Here is a 14,249-nt window from a genome sequence, read left to right on the forward strand (position 1 = left end):
AATCGACCGCCAGCCAGCTGTCGGGGCTGGCCAAGCTGGGCATGGGAGTGACCAGCATGATTGCGCAGACGGTGGCCTCCACCAGCGCGGCAGAGGACATTGACGCCCTGGCGGACGAGGTGGGAGGCTTCTGCGGCCTGCCGCCCGCGGCGCCCGGGCCGCGGCCCGCGGCGCTGCCCCCGGCGCGCGGCGCGCCGGCGGGCGCGGCCAGCGGCGGCGGCGGAGGCGGCGGCAGCGGCGGCGGAGGCCCCGGCGACTCGCCCAGCGGCAGCTTTGACGCCAACATTTGAGGCTGGGCCGGCGGCCCGTGTTGCGGCTGAACGTTTTGGTCAACGGTCCCGCAGTTTTGTTCTCTCTCTCTCTCTCTCTCTCTCGTGCCCTATTTCATTACTCTGCGCCTGTGACACAGTGGCAGGCAACCACGGCCCACGCGGCGACAGCTCAAGAGGCAGGCAACCCACACCGCAGCAGCAGGGCACTTCCGCTCCCTACAGCTGCGCCGGCTGCTCCGCCTATGCCGCCGCCAGCTGCTCTGCCAGCTGGTTAAAGCTGCTTGCCACCAGCTGCGGCTGCTGTGGCAGGAACGCGGGGTAGGCGTCCCACCTGTCGCGCTGCACGTACGCCGCCTGCAGCCCCGCCTGCATTTGGGGCCGGGCAGCACACACCAAGGAACCAACACCTTGCTGTGCAGGGCCTACCAGCTCGATGCCTGCACGGCAGGCGTAGCAGGCGGGGGCCAGAGCGGCAGCTGTGGCAGCATGGAGGCAGGCAGGGCACATGTGTGTCACCTGCAGCGCCCCGTAGATGTCCCAGGGGTGGGAGGCCACCATCATGACCTGCACAGGGAGGGGAGCAGGCTGGAGGGGAGCAGGCTGTGCTGAAAGCTGCAGACGCTCTACCATTCGTGCAGCTTGCTCACTGCCCAGCACGCTTGCTTGCTGCCCAGCACACTTGCAGCTTGCTGCCCAGCGTGCCTTCACCTGCCCCGGCGCCAGCCCGAGCTGCTCCACCGCCCATGCATAGCTCTGCGGCGCGGGCTTCCAGGCGCCTGCCATGCCTACGTCCAGCAAGCAGCTGAACACGCCTTCCAGCCCTGCCTTTTGCAGCACGCTCCTGGCGATCGAGTCGGCTGCTATCGAGTCGGCGGCATGGGTCAATAGATCGCATGCAGATCGCATGCAGAGGGGAGCGAGTGAGATGGCATGGCATGGGCAGCTGGAGCTTTGCAGTAGGAGCACAGGGCCTGCCTGCCGCCCCTCACCCGAGCCGTTTGTCAGCACCGCCAGCCGCAGGCCCGAGGCGTGCAGCGCGCGCAGCCCCGTGCCGGCGTCAGGCCACAGGTCGGCGGCGGACCAGGCTGACAGCACCCTGGCCAGCGCCTGCTCGACTGGCAGGCTGCGAGGTGGCCAGGCGGCGCAGCAGGGGGTGCCAGGCACTCCTCAACCTGGTCCCTTTGGATACCAGATGGCAGGCCAGATGCAATGAAGTGAAAATGGCAGTACTGCAATTTGCCTCGTTGTGCGTGGGGCAGAGGACCAGCAGAAGACCAGCAGCAGAGCGCCTCGCTCACGCTGCAGAGGAAGAGGACTTGGAGGAGGGGCTGCCGTGGGCGCTCAGCAGGCAGGCCAGATGGTGCGCCGCCCAGTGCCTGAACGGCTGGAAGGAGCCGGCCAGCTGCGCCGCAAAGCCGTCGCGCAGCACGCGGGAGAACCAGACCTGCAACCCACCAGGGAAAAGATCAGCAGGGGGGTAGGTGTCGCACCTGTGTGGCAGGGTACAGGCTGAGCGGCCCTGGCGCCGCTACAGCCGCCGTTTTGATGGCCCACCCATGTCGGCTGCTCTCCCGCCAGGAACAGCTATCGCATCCCACCTCTACCGCGCTGGAGGGAAGCCCCAGCTCCCGGAAAGCGCTGGCCGCGGAGTCTGCGGGGAAAAGGGTGCCATTCACGTCGAACAGCAGGGCCACCGGTTTCGGCATTGCGATTTGCTTCTAATCGGCGCATGATGCAGCATTCATTGCGTGGTGACATGGCACCTGTCGGCGCCATGTCAGCAAGGCCGCCCCAAACCGTTGACTGTTTCAACATGAGCAGGTGGCCTGCTGAAATTGCGGGCATGCACATCACGATGGGGCAGGACATGAGTCTAAGGGGGGAGGCATACGGCTGATGCAGAACAACAAGTCCTTAGCACGGCGGTGCCGCCGGCATTAGGCCACAACGCCGTCGCACTGCGGTGGAGGCTGCGATGTTGGAGCGCGAGGTGTGGCGCCGCCCCAGCCGCTGCCGCTACCTGCCACCTTGTGCTTGGCCCCCACGCTCAGCTATGCCCCCTGCCCCGGCTTCTCCTCGGGCAGCAGCAGGACCTCCACCAGCGCCAGGAAGCCCACAGCCAGCGCCTTGGCCGCGCGCGGCTGCCACCGCTCGCCACGCTGGCTGCTGACCGCCGCTGCGCCGGCGCCGCAGGCCAGGTGGAAGCAGCCGAGCGCCACGGCCACCTGCGGGCGCAGCAGGGAGGGCAGGGGTGGGCATGTCAGCGCCTGGCTAGCAGCCACGTGCCGGTCGATGTCTGCATTCAGCGTGCTGGAGCCCATGCAAACGGCAAGCGCGCCCGGTGGAGCAGTTCTGCCGCTCGACTCGTCGGCAGGTAGCCTGCTTGCCTGCTGCAGCTGGCCCTCCTGCTCCTTTGTGAGCACCCCAATGCGGCTCCAATCCCCGCTATAGGCCGCGTCTATCAGCATGAGGACCAGCAGCACCACGCCCAGCTGCAGCCAGACCCTGTAAAAGGGCGAGGCCACCAGTTGGGCGGCTGCCGGCTGCCAGCCGCTGGTGGCGGCGGGCTCGGGGCCGCCGCCGCCGCCTGCCCGGCAGAGGTGGGGGTGTGGGCGCCAAGCCTGCAGTGATCGCAGATTGGAGCTGGCGAGACTGTGGTCCCCGGAGGCGTCCAATCCAAAGGCCCACAGAGATCGTCTCACCCTCAAGAACCCTAATGCTCCTTCTTGCACCAGTTGCCTGCTGCTGATCGGTGCGGCTCTCGCATTGATCGCTGAGGACGGCCTGTGCCGCAGAAGCGCTGCTGGGCGAGTGCTGGCGCTGCTGGGTGTGTGTGAGGGCGCGCGAACCACAGCTCTGCAGGGTAGTGACATGGTTAAAAGATGGCGAGTTGATCGGCTGGTGCACAGAGGGAATCGTGTCTTGCATCACTGATATGCCGCCGCCAGCGGGCGCCAGCGGGCGGCTGCTGATGGTGTCGACCCTCGGGCCGCTGTGCAGCTGCATCAGCCGTATAGGTGCCAATGACGGCATCCGGTATGCGCAAGCCAGCTGCTGCCTGCATCGCCTGCCACTCCAGAAGGACCCGATGCACCCGGTGGTCCGCCCATGTCGCCCGTCTGCTCATCCGTGGCACAAGAACCCCCAATTAGTCTGTGCTCACAGAGACCGTGCCATTCACATTCATGCACGGCTGCAACAGCTTCCGGGTCACCAAGATCGCTCGCAGAACCAGTACCACTCAGAAACAAGACGAGTCCGTCGGCTCAACCTCATGGCTGCCTCCGGCCTCGCTCACGCCTCGTGCACGCCGCGCCGCCGCAGGTGCTGCACCACCTGCCACTCCGCCGCCGCCGCGACCAGGTGCTTCAGCGTGTGGCCGCTAATCAGCCGGGCGGTGAGCCGGTACACGGCATGGTCACGTGCCTCTGCCGCCATCGCCACCGCATACAGCCCGAGCCCAGCCAGCAGCGGGCGGTTGCTGCTTCCCCGAGGCGGCGGGTAGACCAGGACCAGGTACAAGCTGGCGACGGCTGCTCAGCAAGGCCGGTGAGCAGGGGGGCAAGGCGCGGAAGGGTCAAACCCGTGGCAGTGGCAGGTGGGGCCAGGGGCGGCGGCAAGGAGGGCACGAGGCATGCAGGCAGCCTGGTGTCGCTGAGCAGCGCCCGGCTGCCAACCACGGCATCAAAAAGACCCGCCAGGCTGGCACCCACCAGCAACCCCGTCAGCCTCACCGGAGCCGCCCTGGGCAAGCATATAGGGTCGCAGGTCTCCCTGCCCTGCCAGCTCGCTGTACCGCCAGTACAGCACGCTGCCGATTCCACCCGCCAGCAGCAGCGGCAGGGCCGCCAGGCCGCAGGCCCCGCCTCGCCGCTGCGCCAGCAGCGCCGCCGCCACCGCGGGGAAGGAAGTGGCGATGCTGACGCGGTCCCACACCAGGGTGGCTGTGGTGGGATCTGAGTGATAGTAGGCTGATGTGGCTCCCACCATCATCATTCCCACCAATGCAGCCACCCAGCAGGCGGCCTCCGGCGCCGGCACGCTGCCTGCTGCGCTGCCGCGGCCGCTGCCGCTGCCGCGGCGCCGCCACAGCCGCCACAACCGCCACAGCCCGGCCGCCCCGGGAGCTGCCACCGGCAGGCTGCTCAGCACGTTGGCTCCCCGCGGAATGCCCAGCAGGGTGCGCTCATCGCCGGCATAGGAGTGGTATACTGGATCTTGGGGGATAGGCGGCAGCGAAAACACCGCAGCCACCACCACCAGCACTGCCGCCGCCTCGGCTGCCAGGCGCACCCCGACTGCAGCTCAGAGGTGGAGGCAGAGCCGGATTGGAGCCAGTGAGGCACGCACAACGGTGGGCAGCATGGCACTGGCAGGTGGCGGGCGCCGCCGTGCGCGGCCAAGTGACTGCGTGGGACCCGGCCCTCCCACCTGTCGTCCCCCGCTTCCTTGCGACTGCGGAAGTCGTTCCGGCTCTAGACCAAGCGGCTGGCTGCGGCTGCAGGTGGAGGAGGTGAGCACGAGACGCCATTGCTAGGGGAGGGGGCACCCCACTCAGTCAGAGGGGCCCAATCGAGTTCCTAGAGCAGTGCGAATGCCTGGCACGGCGCCTGACAGCGCAGCTTAATCAGCGTAGCACAAGTACGCTGCCATTGGGTACGATTGTTTGGAGCTCGAGCCACTGATTGAGCTCCTTTCCCTTCACCAATTCAGGGGCATTGTGTTGCACAGACCGCGAATTAGTGCCGAGAAGAACTCGCGGCCCGCCCAGGCAGCTTGCCGCCCCACCGCCACCGCTACCGCGTCCTCGGCCGGGACACCCTTTCTGTGCAATGCGAAAAGCAAGAAGAAATGTCTGAGAGGAAAACAATTGTAAGGAGTTCTCGATACATAGAGCAGTGGAAAAAAACATCACGAAACAACGGCCAGCGGCGTCAGGTGCGCCCCGGGTTGGCCTGCTCTAGCGCTGCCGCCAGCGCTGCCATCAGGAACCACACCGCGCCGCCCAGGTTGCCGACGCCGTTGATGATTTGCAGCTGCGTCCAGCTGCGGGGCAAGGGATGCATACAGACAGCAATCAGCGGGGCAGCAGCGGCAGTTGCAGCAAGGCAGGAGCTGCACCAGCGTGCATGTGTGCCAGCAGCGGCGACCGCCGCAGCACTGGTGGCTTGCATCAAGCAAAGCTGCTGCGCCGTGTGCGCTGTTTGGTGCACGCACAGCGCACCTGAAGCTGGTGGCGTATGTGGCTGCGCCGCCAATGAGGAAGCCCGCGCTGCCGTAGAAATTCCAGAAGGCTGTGCAAGGGGAGGAAAGGAGAAGGCGTGGAAAGTCGTCGGGAGGGAGCAGCGCAGGAGAGGGCATCTTCTAAGCAGCCCAGCCTCAGCACGGGGATCGGCTGCCGCATGCCCACCCTGCCACATGCCCACCTGCATGCCAGCTGATGCTGCGCAGGTCCTCCGTGCGAGAGGGCACCAGGCCCCGCCACCAGCTGCCGGTCGCCTCCATAGCAAACATGACGGCGCTCACTGCGGGCGCACGAGGGCCGGCCGGCAGGCGGCAGGGGTGGCGGTGGTGGTGAGTGGCGCAGCCGCCACACGGTCGGCAGGCTCGCAAGCAGCGCAGGGCAGGCGCAGGAGTGCGTCGGCGTGGGTGTGGGAGCCCATTCGCCGCGCCCCACCATGTACATTGCATCCTCTTGGTGCTGCCTCTTGTCGCACGGGCGCCCACCTGTGAATGCGGCTCCTCCGTAGGTGAAGCCGAAATTGATGGTCCAGCGTGCCGTGTCGGGCTGCACCGCACCACGTGCAGCGGCCGGGCATGGTGGTCACATGCTGGCCAGGCCCGCCTCCCTTTCCGGTACCACCCAAACTGTCATCCCCTTGCCCAACCCAAACCATCCCAACAGTCATCCTGTGACCACCCCAACTGTCACCCAGCCCCACCCACAGCTGCCGTTTCCTCCAGGCCAGGCAACCCCGCCGCTGGCTTCTGGTTCTAGCAGAAGGCAATGCAGCGGCTGGCTCTGCTGCTGGTGCTGCTGCTACTGCTGCGGCTGCCAGGTCAGCCAGCCAGCAACCTGCCTGCAGCTCGATGATCGTGGCCAAGAAGGCGGCGATGGTGGCGATGTTGAAGCCCTGCGGTGCGCAGCAGCGACGGGCGATGCCGGTGCGTGAGATGAGCGGCAAGCGGCGGGCTGGGGGAGCGACGGGCTGGACGGCGGCGCACGAGGTGCGGTGGTGAGCTGGTTTGTGTTGGTGGCGGGCTGCTGGTGCAGTGCCTGGTGAGCTGGCACGCGGGAGTGGGTGGGGAGGCATGGCAGGCAAGCAAGATGCCTGCGTGCCTGTGGCCAGAGCATGGGGCACACTCCTCCACCCCGGCCGCCCTCTCACCATCATGCCTGTCCACTGAATCACAGAGGCCCACCATGAGATTGTCCGCAGGTCTGCAGCAGGCGTCGGGAGAGGGCGGAAGGAAAGAGCAGATGGGCGGCGCCCACACCAGGCTGACAGGATCTGCTGGCATCGGTCGAACAAGGGACAGCTGCGGCGCCGCGCCAACCAGCTGGGCCAGCACGGCTGCCCAAGCAGGCTGGCAGCTCTCGCGTCGCGGCCCAGGCAGGCCGCCACGGCGGCGAGCGGCGTGCGCACCGTCTCGGTGCGGCTGCAGGCGGTGGTGGGGGCGGGGCCCCTTGCCCCCCTGCTCCTGCCAGGCCGCCAGCTTGCTGCCAAAGTCCATGTTGGTACTCTCCACAATCTGCAGAGAGGGCCAGCATGCGCCCTGGGGTGACCCTCATACCTGCTAGACCAGGCGAGGGTGGGCGGCGTGCGACTACTACTGTCCCGGCTGAGCGGCCTGCTAGGGAGCGTGAGTTACGGCTGCAGGCCCCTGCAGCCGCGCTTGCCTGCCCTCACCTGGATGGCGCCAGCCGGGAAGAAGCACAGGTTTGCCGCGATGAGGTTTGGCCAGGCGATGAGGGCGGCTGACAGCGAGCGGACGCCGTCGCTGCTCTCCACCACCTGCCAGGCAAGCACGGCAGGGGCGGCGCAGGCAGCTGGAAGCATCCGAGGGCGCGCCTGAGCACCTCTGCTTCGGGCGTGCAGGCAAAAGGCAGGCAGGCAGGCAGGCGGGCAGGCAGGCGGGCAGGCAGGGAGCTGGCTGCGGGCCGGGGCGGAGCAGCTGCAGTGCAAGTGCATCGCACCGCGTGCTGAGCACGCAGGGCGGGCTGCTCAACTTTGTTGGCCAGGCGCTGCTGGCAGCTCACCGATTGGATTTCGCCCGCCACCCCGCTGATCACAAACAGCAGGCTGCCCAGAGAGTACAGTATGGCGATCCACCAGCCCAGCTTGCGCCAGTGCTGCCGCGCGTCCAGCCAGCCCAGCCAGTCCACGGGCGGCAGCGGCTTGGAGCAGCGGTAGGGCTGCAGCACGCGCTTGCGGGCGCGGCGCGCCACCCAGCGGAACAGGCGGCCCTCGTGGTCGGTGCCCTCCACGGCCGCCAGCAGCAGCGGCAGGCCGCCCTTGCGCCTGTACACGCCCTCATACTTGAATCCCTGCCTGCAGGGGAGCGAGCGCGCGGGTGGTGGAGGCGGCGGCGGCGGCGCAGCCAGCGGCGGCCCGTCGGGTGCGTGAGCCGGGGCGGCCTCGCGCCCACCTGAGGTCCCGGTGCACCCGCCGGTCCCCAAAAATGCCGTGTTCCCAGAAGTGCTGCCGCCGGGCGTCACTTCCCAATTCGACGTCCTCGCTCAGCTTGTCCTCTACAGGCTTCATCTTTGGCCATACTTTGCCTCGATCGGGCGGGGATGGGACTTTGGGGTCTGCGCATGCCGAAGTGAATGCGCTCCAACGCCAGGGGGACGCAGCACGCAGCAGGCTGGCCGAAACCACACAATCGAGGGATCCACAACCTTTCACGACCTAGTAAATTGGGACACGACCCCTGGCCCGATCCATCCAATCGATTCCGTGCCGAGGACAGCGTTCAGCCTGCTCGCCTTTCAAGCCCCGCAGGCAGTTCACAAATGAGCCTGCAGAGCTGTACGCCGCGTAGCTGCTTCCTGGTAGCCCCCGGCGCCCGGCAGGCGGTGGTGCCCGCCAGCAGCAGCGCGGCAGAGCGGCGGCGCCGCCGCAGGCGGCTGCACGTCTGCGCACAGGCGAGCCCTGCCCCGCTGCCTGCGCCTCGGCTGCAGGCATGCGCACAGCCTGCATGCTGGTACCTGTGCGCCTGCACTGCCCGCCAGCCCTGAATGCGCATCATGCGGCAACCGGCCCGCTGTGCCGCCCCGTCACCCACCCGCCGCCCAGTACAGGTTGAGGTCCCGCCCCGCTTCCCCGCCAGCGACTGGCGCCACAAGGCGCGCCCCATCCCCGCAGGCAGCAGCTACCCAGCCAAGGAGCACTGCAGCCACTGCGGCCTCTGGTGGGTCCCGCAATGCAGTGCGGCATGCGGCACAGGGAAGGCGTGGCCAGTCCGCAAGCCCAGCGCTACCGTCAGCCAGCCTGCCGCTCGTGCGTGCCCTCTGCCCGCCCGCTGGCTTCCGAGCCCACGCTGCCTCCACCCCACCCCCACCCGCATCACCTCAATCCCTCCACCACCCACCCTCCCCTCCCTTGCAGCGACACTTACTACATAGCACACGTGAAGGAGGCTTGTGCCTTCCTTGGCGATGGCATGAGCAAGATTGGGCAGCTGGAGGAGCAGGTGGGCAGGGCCGGCGGGCCGGCGTCGCAGACATACCTGCTGGCCGCCGCCGCTGCCTCCTGCAGCCCAGCAGCACCCCAGCGCTTCCCCAGCCATCCACTGTGCCTCCCGGGGCTCTCTACCTCCACCCCACAGCAGCCACCCTGCACCATGCCTCACGCCTGCAGGCGCATGGGCGGCGGCGGGACCAGGGCAGCGAGGATGAGCTGCGGTTTGGCGTCACGCAGCAGGTACTGTATGCGCGCAACGCGCCGGCGGTGGAGGGGGCGCAGTGGACGGGCATCGTGACGCAGGTGGGGCGCGGGGCGCGGCTGGCGTGTTGCGGGCATGCTGGCGAGGCACACGGCTTGTGTTGTGTGTGTGTGTGTGCGCGTGTGCGTGTGCATGTGTGTGTGTGTGTGTATGTGTGTATGTGTGTGTGTATGTGTGTATGTGTGTGTGTGTGTGTGCCACGCCACCCAATGCCCGCAGCCTGCTGTCATGCGTCTCCCTTACCTCCCTCTCTGCCCGCCGACCGTGCCGTGCCTCGCGGCGCATCTTCCTGCTGCCTCTCCCCCTGGCCTCAGATTGCCATTGAGATGCTGGAGTCGGGCCAGGTGGATGCTGTGGTGTGCGTGCAGAGCCAGGAGGACGATCGCTTCTCGCCCAAGCCGGTGCGCGCTGCGGGCGGCTCGGCAGCCGCGTGGGCGATCCAGCAGCGGCATGAGGCCCCCGCCTGGCGGCGAGGGACGGAGGGTTGCCTGCCTGCACGGTGCTTTGGCCTGCCAGCCATCTGATGATGATGATGGCGGCAGCCGTCGCGGCGGCGGCGGCGGTGGGCACGTGCCCTGCAAGCTCCAGCCCTTGCTGCCTGCCTGCCTGCCTGCCTGCCTGTGCAGATGGTGGCCCGCAGCCGGGAGGACATACTTGCGGCGCGGGGCGTCAAGCCCACGCTGTCCCCCAACCTCAGCGTGCTCGCCACGGTGGAGGCGCTGGATGTGAAGCGCCTCCTGTTCATCGGCGTGGGCTGCCAGGTGGGGGAGGTGGGGTGGGGTGGCAAGGTGGCGTGTGGGGGCCTTGTGGGGCGAGGGAGGGAAGAAAGGCCGGGATGGCGTGGTGGTGGCGGTGCCGGGGCGCGCCTGTTGCCCTTTCCAGTTGATGCCCGCCCACCCAGCCGCGCCTTTAGCCCTCCCCGGCCCGCCCTCCGCCTCACGCCGCCCTTGCCTCGTCCTGCCAGGTGCAAGCGCTGCGGTCGATAGAGCCGCACCTGCAGCTGGAGAAGCTCTATGTGCTGGGCACAAACTGCGTGGACAACGGGCCGCGCCAGGTGCGGGCCGCCACGCGGTACCGCACCAACTGTACATCATGAATGTACCGCACTCATCGTACTGCAGCGCTGCGCTGCATGGATGCACCTGTTGCGTGTGCCAAGATGCACTGCGCATCCGCCTGGCCGCGTTGCTCGAGAGTCTGCTTCAGGGCTGCGGCAGGCAGGCTGCGGCTAGGCTGGGCGCCGGCGCCCCTCAAGCCAGCCCCTGCACCCTGCACCCTCCCGCCTCCTGCACCTGCCTCCCAACTCAGCTCTGCCGCTGCCCGCCGCCCCTGGCGGCGCACCCGTGCCTGCCCTGCAGGGGCTGGAGAAGTTTCTGAACGCCGCCAGCAGCGATCCCGACACCGTGCTTCATTACGAGTTCATGCAGGCACGGGAGAGGCAGGCAGCGGCGGCGGTGGCTGTTGCCTGCCTGTGTGTGCGTGGTGGCGGGTGGTGGTTGTGGTGGTTGGGAGGCTGTGTGCATGAGTGTGGTGGTGTGCATGGAGTGCTCCTGGCCATCGCGCTGCCTTCCCTGCCCGGCCCGTCGCTCCACCGCTTGGGCTGTATTCCGCGGCCGGGGGTGATATCCTCTTCCTCTACCAGCCCATAGGGGGATAGAGGAGGTACATTGGTTCAGAGTGCAGGAGGATGTCGCACTGAACCAATGTATCTCCTGTATCCCCCTACTCGGACCAAGCACACCACCACTGGTCCCTCTCAAACATGACCGGTTCCCTGGGATCAAGCATGCACCCCACCACCCTCCTCCCCTCCCCTGCAGGACTACAAGGTGCACATCAAGCACACCGACGGCTCCTTTGAGTACATCCCCTACTTCTGCCTGCCAGGTGGGCGGCGGTGGTGCATGTCTGCCTGCCAGGTGGGCGGCGGCGGTGCATGTCTGCCTGCCAGGTCGGCGGCGGCGGGTGCATGCCTGCCTGCCAGGTGGGCGAGGGTGGTGGTGCGTGCATGTGCGGTTGGCAGGCGGCGGCAGCACACACTCCTAGCGCCTGCCCGCGGAGCCTCGGCCCGGCCTGGAGCCTCGGCCTGGCCGAGCGCCCTTTGCCGCGCTGCTTCACTTCTGCTGCCATGCGCCCACGTGCATCCCCTGCTGCGCCGCATCCCCGCCGTCCCTTGGGCGTGTGCAGCCAACGAGCTGAACGACGTCATCGCGCCCTCCTGCTACTCCTGCTTCGACTACCCCAACGCCACAGGTGTGTGTGTGTGTGTGTGTGTGTATGGTCCTGGTTCACCCCTCGCGTCCTCCAGCTGCTGCCCTGCCCTGCTCTGCTCCCTGGCAGCCTCACGCATCTTCTCTCAACCCCCACCCTCCTCACCTTCCTTGCCCCACTCTTCTCTCCTCCTGCCCGCTCCTCGCTCCTCCCCATATCCTCCCATCCTGCCCTGCCCTGCCCTGTGCAGCCGACCTGGTGATTGGCTACATGGGGGTGCCCTACCAGAACACAGACATGACCTCACACCTGCAGTACCTTACGGTACGCAACCCGCGGGGCCAGGAGCTGCTGGACTCGGGTGCGGCTGTAGGCGGCGGGCTGCGGGCGGCGGGGCGGCGGTGGCGAGGGAAGGGAGAGAGTGGAACCGGGATGGCAGGGCAGGAAGGGGGCAGGAGTGCAGGGCAGGGAGGGCTGCAGGGCTGCACCGCCGCTCCTGCCTGCCTTACGGAGCCCAGCACGCCCTTGGCATGACAACACCTCCCGCTGCCGCCGGCCTCCTGCAGTGCGGCACCGGCTGGTGGTGGAACCGCCGGTCTCCAGCGGCAGCCGCGGCGCCTTTGTGCTGCAGACGGTGCTGGCAGACGACCAGTGAGTGCGGGCTGTGCATCCCTGGCAGGGCTGGCGGCGCTGGAATGCCGGCAGCCAGGCGGGCAGGCTTGTACTGGCTGCCGGCGTGCCCTGCACCTGCACCATCTGTCGGCCATGGACGCATACCGCCCTGCCAGCCTTCCTGCCGGCGCCATCCACACCCAATCCGCTCCCTGCCTGTGCCTTCGCCCACACCACTCTGCCCCCTACCCCATTGCCTACCCTCCCCTCCGCCTCCTCTGCCCCTCCGCCTCCTGTGCCCCTCCGCCTCCCCGCAGGGCCAAGCTGGGCAAGGGCCCCGACCCGGCGCCGCGCTGGGTGGGCAACCTGCTGGCCTGGGTGCTGGAGCGGGTGGGCCCCAAGGGGCTGGAGTTTGCCAAGTACTCGGTTGACTATCACTACATCAGGTGGGCTGCTTTCTTCTTTCTTCTTTCTTCCTGTGTTGTGCATGAGGGGCCGCTGGGGTGTGTGCAAGTGCTCTGTGGACTGCCACTGCATCAGGTGGCGGCAGCTCCATTTCCTCCAATTCCTCCATTTCTGATGTGTTTCTGTGGTGGGGCGTGTGGGGCGGAGCACACGGTGGCTGCGGAGGGGGTGCGTGCACGCAGTGCGTGCGGTCTTGCGGGGCTGTGCGCGGCGGGCAGCGCATGGCGCCCGCGCCTCACTCCCCAGTGCTGCATCGCCCACTTCTGGCCTGCGCCGCAGGAACTACATCCACGTGATGCGGCACTGGGGCCCCAAACGCGCGGCGCAGCACATCCCGGACTTTGCGCAGCGCATCGTGGCGGAGGTGTGTGTGTGTGTGTGTGTGTTGGCGCTTGGGCGAGGGAGCGCCTGGGGGCAGGGCGGGAGGGGCTCTTGCCGGGTGGTACAGGCGCTGTGGTGCGCTTGGAGTGACGAGGCCTGCAGCCTGCCTCTCCGGCTCCCGGCGACGGACCACCACCGCTGCCCGCAGCTTGGCCGCAGTGCTTTGCTGTGAGGGTGCACTGCCCGCTGGCGCCACCCCATGCTGCAGTACAACCCAAAGGGCATGGTGAGCGAGCGGGCGGCGCTCAAGGGGCCGATGCCGGGCGGCGGCAAGCGCTGAGGTGCCATGGGTTCCAACTTTCCAATCCCTCGCTCTCCTTTCCTGGGCTTATGCATGTACCCAGTGAATCACACATTGTAAATTTGAAAGCAAACAAAGCGTTGAGTCAACTTCTGGAGACGGCCCCAGGGCTAAAGTCAATGCTCATATATTGTGGTCATGAATGATGGAAAGTTTGGAGTGCATGTGCGGAACACCGAAAGAGCAGGGCAGCGGCGCCACAGGAGCAGCATTTTATCAACCAGCGGCATCGGGAATGCTACCTGGCTCGCATCATCAGTATCGATATCATCAAACGACAGCCGCTGCAGCGGGGGATGGGTTGCTGCCCAGTCCCAAAACACACCCCAGCTATCCAACTCTGCACAGCTTGACGCAGGCAGATCACCCATGCTGAAGTATTCAAGCTGGCCCGCCGCAGCCAAAACAGAAGCACTATTTGCCAGGATGCCCCAGTGGGTGCACAGCATGCGCAAGCTGTGCTGCCATGGGCCGCTTGGGAGGCTGCAATGCTCGTCTCCCTCCTGCTCCAGCGTGCTCCAAAATAAGCACCGCTGCAAATGTGCCAGGCCTGCCAGCGCGGTCGGTACCTCGCGCAGGCTGCCCCCCCACACAACTAGGCGTGTCAGCCGCTGGAGTTGGCGAAATGCTGCATCCAAGCCCTGAATGGGAGTAGGTCCTGGAAGATCCAAATGAAGCGCTTCAAGCTGGGTCATCGCCCTGAGCGACCCCGGCAGCAGACAGGGCTCGAAGAGCGCCAGCATTGTCAAGCAGCTCATTTGCGACAGGCAGTCCATGCTGGTGGAGGAATAGGGTGCTGCCACCTCCAGACCCTTCAGGCTGGGCAGAGCCACAAGCTGCAGCGCATTCCCACCCCAAAAGACTGCAATTAATTTGCAATTAAGCATGTGTTTTCCAGAGCATTCCCACGCACAGTAGCATCACATGAAACAACGCCGGTGCATTGATGCTGCTGCGGCTCGCGCACCTGGGGTGGCATTGTCCGTTCAGAGTCATTGATGACAAGATGGGTCAGTGACCGGGGCAGCTGCAACCCTGCCGCAAAAGTCACAGGGTTA

At 67.0% G+C, this 14,249-nt stretch overlaps 5 protein-coding genes across 5 annotated transcripts in view; 2 read left to right on the forward strand and 3 right to left on the reverse strand.

Annotated features, from left to right (window-relative positions):
• CHLNCDRAFT_141599 (hypothetical protein) overlaps positions 1–290 on the forward strand; it is a gene marked incomplete at both ends in the record, with an annotated part of 1,472 nt that extends 1,182 nt beyond the window's left edge. The window contains one exon of the mRNA XM_005842981.1: positions 18–290. Coding sequence (XP_005843043.1) covers positions 18–290 — 273 coding nt within the window. The remainder of the gene's footprint in view (positions 1–17) is intronic.
• Positions 291–512: 222 nt separating this feature from the next.
• CHLNCDRAFT_28513 (hypothetical protein) lies at positions 513–1,978 on the reverse strand (the record flags this gene model as incomplete). Its single annotated transcript, XM_005843005.1, has 6 exons — positions 513–638; positions 789–836; positions 981–1,129; positions 1,262–1,395; positions 1,589–1,716; positions 1,871–1,978. 6 exons carry the CDS (start codon positions 1,976–1,978, stop codon positions 513–515), a joined length of 693 nt encoding a protein of 230 aa, XP_005843067.1.
• A 1,588-nt stretch (positions 1,979–3,566) lies between these two features.
• CHLNCDRAFT_141602 (hypothetical protein) lies at positions 3,567–4,803 on the reverse strand (the record flags this gene model as incomplete). Its single annotated transcript, XM_005843006.1, has 3 exons — positions 3,567–3,805; positions 4,007–4,570; positions 4,794–4,803. 3 exons carry the CDS (start codon positions 4,801–4,803, stop codon positions 3,567–3,569), a joined length of 813 nt encoding a protein of 270 aa, XP_005843068.1.
• A 403-nt stretch (positions 4,804–5,206) lies between these two features.
• CHLNCDRAFT_141603 (hypothetical protein) lies at positions 5,207–8,038 on the reverse strand (the record flags this gene model as incomplete). Its single annotated transcript, XM_005843007.1, has 10 exons — positions 5,207–5,318; positions 5,497–5,566; positions 5,699–5,797; positions 6,000–6,060; positions 6,317–6,406; positions 6,662–6,714; positions 6,920–7,025; positions 7,184–7,288; positions 7,534–7,825; positions 7,923–8,038. The coding sequence occupies 10 exons, from the start codon at positions 8,036–8,038 to the stop codon at positions 5,207–5,209; spliced, it is 1,104 nt and encodes a 367-aa protein (XP_005843069.1).
• A 421-nt stretch (positions 8,039–8,459) lies between these two features.
• On the forward strand, positions 8,460–13,170 carry CHLNCDRAFT_55433 (hypothetical protein; the record flags this gene model as incomplete). The annotated part of the gene is made up of 15 exons (XM_005842982.1): positions 8,460–8,480; positions 8,578–8,687; positions 8,885–8,969; positions 9,137–9,262; positions 9,536–9,622; positions 9,848–9,982; positions 10,186–10,275; positions 10,580–10,675; positions 11,042–11,108; positions 11,409–11,474; positions 11,683–11,793; positions 11,999–12,083; positions 12,362–12,490; positions 12,789–12,873; positions 13,099–13,170. The coding sequence occupies 15 exons, from the start codon at positions 8,460–8,462 to the stop codon at positions 13,168–13,170; spliced, it is 1,365 nt and encodes a 454-aa protein (XP_005843044.1).
• Positions 13,171–14,249: the final 1,079 nt, after the last annotated feature.

Source organism: Chlorella variabilis (genome assembly GCF_000147415.1).
Source record: "Chlorella variabilis unplaced genomic scaffold CHLNCscaffold_36, whole genome shotgun sequence".
Taxonomy (NCBI): domain Eukaryota; kingdom Viridiplantae; phylum Chlorophyta; class Trebouxiophyceae; order Chlorellales; family Chlorellaceae; genus Chlorella; species Chlorella variabilis.